Raw genomic sequence first — 12551 nt, forward strand, 5'->3', positions numbered from 1 at the left:
GTTTAGTGTAGTGTAACGGTTTCGGCCAAATGCTCAGACCAGCGGTGATGTGCAATTTCTACTCTACTTAACAATAAACTTCAACATAAATTGTACCGGAGATCGTGTGAACACGGGTATATAGTACAGAACATTAATATGAACTGTGAAGAAAAAGGATATAAACAATTATACTTCCATTCAACTAATGTCCACTAGATGACAGCATGGTGTTCTGAGTTCAATCTTCGGATAGAATAGAGGGCTAAAGAATCTCATGTGTCCAAGATAGTAATCGTTCGTTCTGCTGGCACAAACTTCATGCTGGCCCTGCTTTCTACTTGCTTTCGGTCAGGAGGCTCTGGTGGCTGCAGATAGGGCCAACCCACGTCATGGACAGCTTCCAAAAATGGACTGTAACAGAGTCCTCTCCATTGACTGGGGCTTGGAAAGATGCTGCGTGCTCTTGTGCTCACTGCTGGTGGCCCGCACACCAGCCTTAACAGGGGAGGACCCAGCACCTGGGAACAGCTCACTTGCCCGGTCACTGCTGTCCCATCAGGCAGGATCTCTCTGAGCACAGGAAACTGGGTGGAGCGGACATTTATACCCCCGGGCATGTCCAGGAGCTCAGAGAATTGAGGACCACCAGGAGGACTCTGTACGATCGGTAAACTGGCCTGGAATCGCAAGTTCAAGTGGGATGGAGTGTAGTGGGATGCCCCTTTGTCCAGATTCCGGTGCAGGTCCCTTTAACTCAACTGCCCACAATCCTCTGAGGTGGTTTCCCAAAGTTGTGTCTCTGAGAGCATCTCAAGGGTTGAGGTTCAGGTTCTTCTTCAGAAGAAGGCAAAGGTACACCTTCACATTCAGGCATCTCAGAGGACAGTGGGTCAGAGGGCTCCATAGCAGGAGTAAGAATCCAAGCTGGGCAATCATTGGGCTGCATGGCATTGTCTGTATCTGTAATCTCTCCTGGGAGATTTGGAGGCAGCAGTGAGGGGACGGGGAGTAGCCACCACTGATTCTCTGCTGGGGCTGCTATGGGTGCCTCGGAAACCTGTTCTTCCGGCTCTCTAGATAAGCTCTCAGGCATCTCAATGTAATTTCTAATAGGTTTGAGGAGCCTGCAGTGTATCCGCCTCGGCCTGTCTTGTGTACTTTCCTTCTGGATGTCATAGACGGGCACTCCTGGAATTGGGTGCTGTAGAACAACTCCGGGCACTTCCTCCCATGGAATTTGTAACTTGCCTTGATGATGTGCACCTCTGCGCCTGATCGAGACCCTGTCCCCAGGTTTCAGGTCATAGGCCGCCGTTCCTGACTCTTTTTGATCTTTTTGTTGGACTTCTGCCAGGCGTCACCTCCACTCTCCAGGTTGCTGGAGTATACTCCAGTTTTTCAGTGGGGACAACACCCCATAGATCTGTGGGTCCACCAAGAGTACGACCAAACATCACGTGGTAAGCAGAGCAAGCTGTCGCTGAGTGCACAGTACGATTATACTTCCAAACCACTTCAGGCGAGTAATGGGTCTATCTGGTTCATTTCTCATGGGCCAGCCCTCTCAACAGTTGTATCAGGGTACGATTAAACTTCTCGCAGGCTCTGTTACCTTGTGGGTGATATGGGGTTGTATGCATCTTATTGACACCTAAGGAGCGACACCACTCCTGTAAGAACTCAATTTCAAAGCAGGGCCCTTGATCTGAATGTATCTTCTGAGGGCAACCATAAGGCAGACAGAAGTGCTTCCACACTGCTTGAGCTGCAGTCTTTGCAGTCTGGTCACGAAATGGTACAGCTACTGCAAACTTGGTGAAGTGGTCCACCATAACAAGGACATGGCGATATCCATCTTCCGACATGTTGAGGGTGAGGAAGTCACCTGTCAATACTTCCAATGGGGCAGACGTGTTACAAATCATGAGAGGCACCTGGACCTCAGCCCCCTTGGTCACGGAGCATACCGCACAGTGCCGAAATATCTGATCAATCAACTGGAACAGCCCCACACACATGGCTTGTCTTTTGAACCAGGCAAATGACATGTGGACACCCCAATGTCCTCCTTCCACATGGATCCTTTCTGCCCCTGGTCGAGCTCTGGCCCATGACAGTACGACCTGCCAGGTTACCGAAGAGTCATGGGGGAACATTATTCTGTGATACAATATGCCATTTCTCAAGAGGAGGCGTAACCATTCGTTCATCAGTTTTTGTGTTTCTGGTAGCAGTTGTGATCTCTCTCTTCTACTGGGCCAGCGCCTTAACTGCATTGCCTCTATTACTGGGGCAATCACAGGGTCATCCTTCTGCGTTTCTGCCCAGTTATAATCTTCCAATACCTGGATGATCTCTACCCGTGGTCTACTCTTAGGTCTAGCCCCCATTAAGGGTGGAATTTCTTCTTCCTCGGCCTCTTCATCCACATCTCGCTGTGGTTGTGCTGAAGGGTACCATGATAAGGCATCAGCCACGTGGTTGCCCTTTCCCGGGTGGTAATGCAGGGAAAAGTCAAACTTTGCCAGATGTGCTGCCTATCTTTGTTCCAGAGCACCAAGTTTGGATGTCTGGAGATGTACTAAGGGGTTATCGTCTGTCCAGACTTCGAACTTAGACTCTGTGAGATACTCTGCAAAACGTTCTGTGACGGCTCCACACAAGCACTAACAGTTCCAACTTGAAGGAGCTGTAGTTTGCAGGATTTCTCTCAGTTGGATGAAGGCTGCGGCTGGCATAAGTAATAAGCTGTTCCTTACCATCTTGCGTTTGTGAGAGCACGGCTCCCAGGCCCTGGTTACTGACATCAGATTGTAACCCGAAAGGGGAGGTAAAAATCAGCAAAGGTCAATACAGGGGCTGTCACCAACCGTTGTTTTAAGAAGTCAAATGCCTCTTGTTGTTCCAGTCCCCATGCCACCCTTTTGTGACCTCCTTTCTGGTCTACTCCATGTAGTAATTTCTTGACTGGAGAAGCATGATGGGCATAGTGCTTGATGAAATGTCAATAGTGCCCCGCTAACCCTAGGAAGGCTCTAACCTCAGTCACGGTCCATGGTGCCTTCCATTCTTGTATTACCTTGATTTTCTCTGGGTTGGGGAGCCCACCCTGTTTTGAAATGACATGTCCCAAATATTCAATCTCACTTTTGAACAGGGGGCATTTTTATGGCTTAAGCTTCAGCCTTACTGATGTAGCTGGGCTAAAACAGCATCGAGGTGAGCAAGGTGTTCCTCAAAGGTGGCAGAGAACACCACTATATCATCAAGATAAATCAGGATGCTATCCAAGTTCATATCCCGATGACAATGCTCCATTGTCCTTTGGAAGGTAGTAGGTGCATAGTAGGTCCAATAGGGGTGATGAAAGCAGTTTTTGCTTTGGCCACAGGGATCTACCAATACCCACTGGCGAGATCAAGTGTGAAAAGGAACTTGGCTTTCCCTAGAGCAGTTAGGGACTCTTCAATCCACGGCAGGGGATAGGCATCTCTTGTAGGGACAGCATTCAACCGTCTATAATCTACACAGAAGTGGAGGGTGCCGTCCTTTTTCCGCACTACTACAATGGGAGCTGCCCAGGTGCTCTTGCTGTCTTCAATTACACCTTGCTGCTTCTTCTGTTCCAACATCTGCTTGACTTCCTGATAAAGGTGAGGGGGTATGCTTCTGTAGCGATCCCAGGTGGGTGGATGTCCTCCTGTTGAGATCTCATGTTCAATCCCATTGCTACAGCCCAGGTCAAAATCCCCCTGGGAAAATGCCTGCGACCACTTTTCCACCAGTTGCCTTACTGCTTCTACCCGAGTGGGTGTGAGTTCCTCAGTGGACAGCTGTATGAGTGGAAGTATCTCTTCTCCTCCCCATGCTGGGTCTGCCCCTGCTGACCATTTGGCAACATTCACTTTAGCTACATAGCGTTGTCCGTGAAATTTCTGGAGCTCTATGTGGTCCACTTTGGGAGAAATCACACTTGAAATCAGGGCCAGTTCTGCCACTGGTGTCCCCGGGGGCAGGTGAAGTGGAATCGGCTTGTTGTTCTGCATTCTAACTAGCACGGTGCCTTGACAAACTACTGTGAGAGTTCTAGCAACAAATGGGGCCATATCTGAGGGAAAGGATCCCACTAGCACTGGAATTCCCTGCAGTCTATGGCACGATTCAACATTCATGGGAAGTACAAGTTCTTTGCAGGTAGGTATTACAATCTCTGTCCCAAAGGGAACCCTCACAACACCAGCCTTTTCATTAATGTTTGCGATACTTGTGTCAGAGTCCTTTAGTGCTGCCAAGGTAAGAAGCAGAAACTTTTTTAGGTGGTCCCAGGTGTTTAGGACATCATTTTAACAGCTCAGGCCTCAGCTTTTGGATGATATTCATGCCCAATATCACCTGCGGCCATCCTTTTCCGGATGCTCGTGTAACCACAACACCTTTTTGGCCAAGGTCCTGTCCCCACAGTTCTGCTTTCATCCAGATAATCCCGACCGCTTCTATAAGAAGTTCGTTGGCAGCTGTCAGTGAGATCCAGGGGTTATCCTGACTCATTTTCTTCTTCGGGAAGTATCGCTGGAACAAAGCTTCTGCCAGAATGTTGTAATGAATTATAGATTGCGCCACCTACCCAACCAAAAATAAAAAATAAACACATTTTTTTATATGTACTGTACTCAAAATTATTCCTCAGTATGTATCAGATGCAGACTTTAATAATACCACCTGCTAATTATTGTGCTAATTCAGTGCTCCAATGCCAACTTTAAAACAAGCAAATACTCATGCACATGAAAAATTATTAAATACATATGTGAAACAAAAACAGGTGCTACGCAATACACCAAAGATATTCCCCTACTACAAGTCCATATATCCTCTCTATATCAAAGATGTGTATGTATAAATAGGGTGCGTCTCCCCCTCCACAATTCTGGTAACAGTTCCTTGTGAAATAGATCTTCCAATTTTCATGTGCGTAACTCCTTGACACAAGTCACCCTTCTGTCAGATCACCTTGAGGCGAGGTGACAGATGCACACCGTAGGGATCAGGAGTGCACCGCAAGGTTGTGGACCCTACGGCTGACTGCTGCGGACGGGAGACAGGTCCCACCGGGGTTAGAGCATAAGATTCCCTGGGGCGCGGAGTCTAAGAGCCAGCAGGTGTTCACCAGCGCCTCGAGTGGTGAGGATGGACTTGGCTGCAACTGGCTCCAGGTCGCGACCCCTAGGGTCCCCCAGCTCACACCCACAGTAGGCAACAGGAGGATAGGGATGGTGAGGGACAAAGCCGAGGTCGGGGCCACAAGCAGACAAGAATAGTCGGTGACACGCCAAAAGGTCAGGATCACAGGCAAACAGGGATAGTCAAAGACACGCCAAAGTCGGTAACGGAAACCAGTAGAAGAGCACACGGCAGGTAACAGGAAGCTAACACACAAAGGAATACACAATGGTTGATCAGCACTGATGGCCTGCAGTGCACAGGTTAATATAGGGCTCCCTGATAGGGCCTGGGGTGGAGCCATGCTTAGAGGAGAGGTTATAAAAACCACCAGGTGGAAGTGGCTGGCCTCTTAGTCTGAACACATGAGGGGAGGTAAGCAAACACAGGAAGATCACTGCATAACCATGACACCTTTGTGCCACCACCACCTTACGAAATGGTAACTCAATAGATTTTGGTTGCAGAAAAAATGTTGGGACTTTAAATGAGGCCAGATGACCTCCATCCCTATTGATACGGTAAAAAGAAAGGGTTGGGACTTTGATGAAGCATGCGATTATGGAAGCAACAAGCAGAAGAGCAACAAAAATCAAATAGTATAAATTTATTAACTATAGATTGAATGTATAGCATAGGGCACAAAGATACACAATGTATAATCCATGATCCATCATAAGTAGTAAATATATTGAAGTATTACACATCACAAACATCAATCCCACAGTTCATACATCAAAAGCATTGACTTCATGTATAGGCATTTTGCACATAGTAAAAATCAATAGAATTAAGTAAAAACATTCCAGAGTCTAGTAAAACTGCATATTTGGATATGATTTGTAGTATTTAAAGCTCTACGCGTTTCGTGGCTACATTGCCACTCATCAGGAGCTGATATATGATGAATATCTGTGGGACGAAAAATGGTGTGCCGACAGTTAGTCAGGTTTGTATAATGAATAAGAAAAAATGGGGGAAAAGGGACAGTGTATCCAAATCGAGTACCCATACTTACGGGTCAAGGAATGGCGAGAGGCGCAGTCACGGGCAACGGAAGTAGCCAGGAGTGTCAACTGACACGGGAGCTGAGGCAGACAGAGCGTGCGGTGTCACGATGAGGCAATGTGCCACTGATGTGAACCAAAAGTGATCATCACCCTAGGATGAATGATTGAATGTGTAAGTGTAAATTAGTTAATTGAGATATCTAAATGACTGAAATATAATGTGAATGGGATTAAAAAGGGTGTGGTACAGTTTAAGGAATGTAAGATAGTGAAATCATGTTGAGAGCAATGGAAATGCTCCAACAGTGGTAAACACCATCGTGTAAGGATAAATGAAAAATAAAATGTGAACTAAATCGACAACAGAAACAGAAACAAAACAGTGAGTGTTGAAAACAAAAACCACTAAGTGAGTGTGCTGTGAAACAATACCTGGATGTGTTGAACATACTGCCCATTCCATCCAGGTGCCTAAGGCTATCAAAAGCAACAATAGTCATACTAATAGTGTCCAATAGTCTTGTGCCAGAAGTTATTTGTGCCTCACCGCGGCCGCACGATGCCGCCAACGTCACGCTGGCAATCCAAGTAGGGGGGGACACAGCATCGTCCCCCGGGGGAGTCAACCCCCCAGCGAGCGGCGCCAATCGCTAGCTCTCTCCCAGCAAGGCGCCAGATAAATACACGGCGCCCACGTGGTAACGTCAACCACGTGACGCCGGAATGCGTGACGTCGATGTGTAGCGGGGAAACCGCCCAATCCCCCAACAGGGAGGAGGGGCGGAAGCCCCGGTGCGCATCGCAGCTCCCATAGTCAGAGGAAAACCACCAACCACAAAACCAAAGCCGTAGAACCTGCGCCCCATACCACAGCAGACCCGGGTTAGGTATAGTATAGAAAAGAAAACTAAAACGTTGCACATGCATTATCATGAAAGGAATTTAATCATGACCATACCCTGCAATATTGCAGTAAGAGGAGCTAAATCTGACGTGAAGGTATCATGTCAAATAGCATATCCTAAGTCCCATTCCTGTTGTTACGGGGAAGGGAAAAAGGAAAATAAGCCTAGCACATTGAGGTATATGTGCTGGCTAAAAGGCTACACCAAGAATCACATGCTTCCATCCCTGGTTCATGTAGATTGCAGAAAAAATGTTGGGACTTTAAATGAGGCCAGATGACCTCCATCCCTATTGATACGGTAAAAAGAAAGGGTTGGGACTTTGACGAAGCATGCGATTATGGAAGCAACAAGCAGAAGAGCAACAAAAATCAAATAGTATAAATGTATTAACTACTGCAATATTGCAGGGTATGGTCATGATTAAATTCCTTTCATGATAATGCATGTGCAACGTTTTAGTTTTCTTTTCTATACTATACCTAACCCGGGTCTGCTGTGGTATAGGGCGCAGGTTCTACGGCTTTGGTTTTGTGGTTGGTGGTTTTCCTCTGACTATGGGAGCTGCGATGCGCACCGGGGCTTCCGCCCCTCCTCCCTGTTGGGGGATTGGGCGGTTTCCCCGCTGCGCATCGACATCACGCATTCCGGCATCACGTGGTTGACGTTACCACGTGGGCGCCGTGTATTTATCTGGCGCCTTGCTGGGAGAGAGCTAGCGATTGGCGCCGCTCACTGGGGGGTTGACTCCCCCGGGGGACGATGCTGTGTCCCCCCCTACTTGGATTGCCAGCGTGACGTTGGCGGCATCGTGCGGCCGCGGTGAGGCACCAATAACTTCTGGCACAAGACTATTGGACACTATTAGTATGACTATTGTTGCCTTTGATAGCCTTAGGCACCTGGATGGAATGGGCAGTATGTTCAACACATCCAGGTATTGTTTCACAGCACACTCACTTAGTGGTTTTTGTTTTCAACACTCACTGTTTTGTTTCTGTTTCTGTTGTCGATTTAGTTCACATTTTATTTTTCATTTATCCTTACACGATGGTGTTTACCACTGTTGGAGCATTTCCATTGCTCTCAACATGATTTCACTATCTTACATTCCTTAAACTGTACCACACCCTTTTTAATCCCATTCACATTATATTTCAGTCATTTAGATATCTCAATTAACTAATTTACACTTACACATTCAATCATTCATCCTAGGGTGATGATCACTTTTGGTTCACATCAGTGGCACATTGCCTCATCGCGACACCGCACGCTCTGTCTGCCTCAGCTCCCGTGTCAGTTGACACTCCTGGCTACTTCCGTTGCCCGTGACTGCGCCTCTCGCCATTCCTTGACCCGTAAGTATGGGTACTCGATTTGGATACACTGTCCCTTTTCCCCCATTTTTTCTTATTCATTATACAAACCTGACTAACTGTCGGCACACCATTTTTCGTCCCACAGATATTCATCATATATCAGCTCCTGATGAGTGGCAATGTAGCCACGAAACGCGTAGAGCTTTAAATACTACAAATCATATCCAAATATGCAGTTTTACTAGACTCTGGAATGTTTTTACTTAATTCTATTGATTTTTACTATGTGCAAAATGCCTATACATGAAGTCAATGCTTTTGATGTATGAACTGTGGGATTGATGTTTGTGATGTGTAATACTTCAATATATTTACTACTTATGATGGATCATGGATTATACATTGTGTATCTTTGTGCCCTATGCTATACATTCAATCTATAGTTAATAAATTTATACTATTTGATTTTTGTTGCTCTTCTGCTTATTGCTTCCATAATCGCATGCTTCGTCAAAGTCCCAACCCTACTCAATAGATTTTGGTTCATTCAAAGGATAACCACTCCTTAGACATGCTTATTCTCCGGTTAGCAATCCACCGATTATGAAAAAACATATGGAACCAACATAGTGTAAAACGTTCCAACTTTTATTGTAAAAAAAAACTATAAAACCAATTGCACTCACATGTTTTTGTGTCATCTAGCCGACACTAAGCATATCCAGCCATGAGGTTCACCTGTTGCTAGCTTACTGGTGATGCAGAGGGGACTGTGAAATGCATAGAGGGCTGTGGGATTTGCTTGTAGTGCAGGTGCCGGCAACAGGTGAACCAAGGAGAGGGAGAAAGAGGTTACCTGTGGAACAATACCGGTTGTAACAGGGGAGGACCCAGCACCTGGGAACAGCTCACTTACCCAGTCACTGCTGTCCCAACAGGCAGGATCTCTCTGAGCACAGGGAGCTGGATGGAGCTGACATTTATACCCCCCGGGCGTGTCCAGGAGCTCAGAGGATTGTGGGGAGTTGAGTTAAAGGGACCTGAATCGGAATCTGGACAAAGGGGCATCCCACTACATTACCACTAGGGGGTGATCAAGGGGTTATGTGTTCCCTAGGAAAGTGTCTCTAACTGTGAGGGGAGGGGACTAGACAGAATGGGGATCTGTCTGTTTACATTGACAGATCCTCGTTCTGGCTCTCTGAGGAGCAATCCCAGTTAGCTGGCGGACATTGCGATCTAACCAGAAGTGGAAGAATGGATACCTATCAAAATCAGGTACCCCCCCCTTTTGGGTTAAGTTCCTCTTTAGGCTCCCTTTACATGTCCCATTTACTCCTAACTGCCATGGCCAATAGAAAGCCAAATAAAGGTGTCACCTTGCCTTAATGGTTCTCCATAACGTAGAATAAAGATCAGTTTGTAGGAGTCAAACTGTGAGTGGATAACACCCTCGCTATGGTCTGGTCTAACTGGTTTGTGCTGGAGACCGCACTGGACTGACTGGATCAGTCACTGGTAATGGATGGGAAATTGTGTGGGTGAGTAGGAAGAAATCCCTTTCCAATAGGTTATGCCCAATGGTGGATGGTGCCGGTGAACTCTCTTGGGGCTTGGGCTGCTACCTTTTCCGATTCGGCCTTACAGTCATTTCCCCATGTAGACTTGGAAAAGATGGAAAGAGCACCCGATGTCCAAAGAAATGTGAGTTTTATGTAGGCTTAAAGTGGTTGTATAGACTCATTCTCAGTATAGACAGTTATTGCCTTGTTATATCCTGGAGGGCCGGGACTGATGTGAATGTACAATGTATCTGTAACGTAGACTTGGATTGTCTCGGGACAATGAAGTGCTGTGATTTGGGCTGTTCTTTTGGTTGTTTGGAACCCACCAGTAAGCGGATGACTGTGATAAGATGTAAACATTGTTCAGATGTAAGATAGAGAGGTAGAATGCAACATATTTACTAATATTTTTCAGACAGGAGATAGGGCAAGTTCACAAAAACACACCAAAAACATGCATGCAGAAAAGCATCTGGAACGCATCCAGACTGCATTTTTTATGGTTGTAACTGTCCCATTGAGAGATACAAAGTAACATTATTTATAAACATTGATCATACAGGAGATAGAAAGATACAAAGCAACATTGTTTATAAACATTGGTCAAATGGGAGCTAGAGAAATATGCAAGTGGTTGTAAAGTCTCAAGTTTTTTTTTTACCTTCATGCAATCTATGCATGAAGGTAAAAAAACATTCTGTACGCTGCAGCCCCCCCAATATTTACCTGAGCCCGATCTTCCACCAGCGCTGTGCACTGGGACCTCAGCTTTCCCAGGTCTCTCCCTCCTCCTGGGCTGAGTCAGCAGTGGGGGCCATTGACTCCCACTACTGTCAATCACAGCCAGTGAGCCAATGAGAAGAGAGCAGGGGCAGAGCCGATCCATGTGTGAATAGATACACAGAGCAGCGGCTCAGGATCGAGTCTGCTTGGGTACCCCTGTAGAAAGCTGCTTGTTATGGGGGCATTCAACAGGAGGGAGGGGCCAGGGATACCAGTGAGGGACCCAAGAAGAATATCGGGGCTGCTCTGTGCAAAACCAACGAATACAGCATATAAATATAACATGTTTGTTATGTTTCTTAAATAAAAAACAAATCCTATTTATGACTTTAAAAGGTATTTATTGAAATTAGCATCATGTACATCAAGCCAACGTGTTTCGGGGGAAAGGGCTACCCCTTCTTCAGGGCTGTTACTGCATGCTATTAGATGGGAAAGATTGTTGCCTCTGCAGCTATAGCCAGAACTCAACAGCCCTGAAAAAGGGGGGTCCTTTTCCCCAAAACGCATGGGCTTGATGTACATGTCGCTACTCTCAATAAACACCTTTTAAACCTACCTAAAACTTGCATTTGTTTGGACATCGGGTGCTCCTTCATTCTTTTCCAAGTCTACAAGCTACAGTGGGGAAGTCTCACAGCGGTAGGAGGAAATCTGATATAAGAAGCAGGAGAGTCATTATGCCCAGTCGTGTCTACCCAAATCTGAAATACCATGTGTCCATTTTTCATGTAATAATGCTTCTATATTACATATTGACTGGTAATGTGTTTGGATTATATTGCTCATTCCTGCCTTCATTGTCTCCTCATCCAGAGTGAAGTCACAACAGAACGAGACAAGTCACAAGGTCTTCCAGATGATGAAGAGCATTAGTTCTTTTCTCCCGTGGGGACATCACCCTGTCAATGACTAATAATGACTAATAAATAACTAATGACTAATGTCAATGACTAATAAATGATCATTCCAATCTACACCATGACAATTTGTGTGGTTTCTATACTTTTGAAGGTTCTCATGAATCCAGGTCATGCTATAACTAATAGTAGTTTGTCACATGTCACTGGTGTTGTTCTGTAATGCTGGAGACGTTTCACAGCTGGTGGCTTCCTCAGCCGCAACGAGTGTCAGGAAAATAACCCCAGCCACACAGATAATTCCGACACCTTCATCCAATCAGCACAGAATGAGTCAAGGCAGATTTTTTTTGTACAAGAACATGGGAGGTGTGAAAGTTTGTGACACTCACCTTATTCTGATTAGAGATGAGCCGAACACCCTGCAGTTCGGTTCGCAGCAGAACATGCGAACAGGCAAAAAATTTGTTCGAACAAGCAAACACCATTAAAGTCTATGGGACACGAATGTGAAAAATCAAAAATGCAAATTTTAAAGGCTTACATGCAATTTATTGCCATAAAAAGTGTATGGGGACTCAGATCCTGCCCCAGGGGACATGCATCAATGCAAATTTTTTGTTTAAAAACAACCGTTTTTTTTGGAAGCAGTAATTTTAATAATACATAAATTGAAACAATAAAAATTAAATATTCCTTTACATATTGTACCTGGGCCGTTGTCCTTAGTATGCCTGTAAAGTAGCGCATCTGTCCCATGTTTATAACCGTGCCACAGCAAAATGACATTTCTAAAGGAAAAAAAAATTATTTAAAATCTCTTGCAGCTGTAATGTATTGTCGGATCCTGGCAATATAGATAAAAATACCAAAAATACCCCAAAAAATAAATGGTGTGGATGTC

The 12551-nt window shown here is 45.6% G+C and overlaps 1 protein-coding gene across 1 annotated transcript in view; it reads left to right on the forward strand.

Annotated features, from left to right (window-relative positions):
* Nucleotides 1–11764, forward strand: part of LOC143986833 (uncharacterized) — a 293231-nt gene extending 281467 nt beyond the window's left edge. The window contains exon 14 of the mRNA XM_077485241.1: nt 11604–11764. Coding sequence (XP_077341367.1) covers nt 11604–11608 — 5 coding nt within the window. The 3' untranslated portion in view covers nt 11609–11764. The remainder of the gene's footprint in view (nt 1–11603) is intronic.
* The last annotated feature ends 787 nt before the right edge of the window (nt 11765–12551 follow it).

Source organism: Lithobates pipiens, unplaced genomic scaffold (assembly GCF_037356315.1).
Source record: "Lithobates pipiens isolate NorthernLeopardFrog02 unplaced genomic scaffold, aLitPip1_a1.2 Scaffold_18, whole genome shotgun sequence".
In the NCBI taxonomy this organism is placed as follows: Eukaryota; Metazoa; Chordata; class Amphibia; order Anura; family Ranidae; genus Lithobates; species Lithobates pipiens.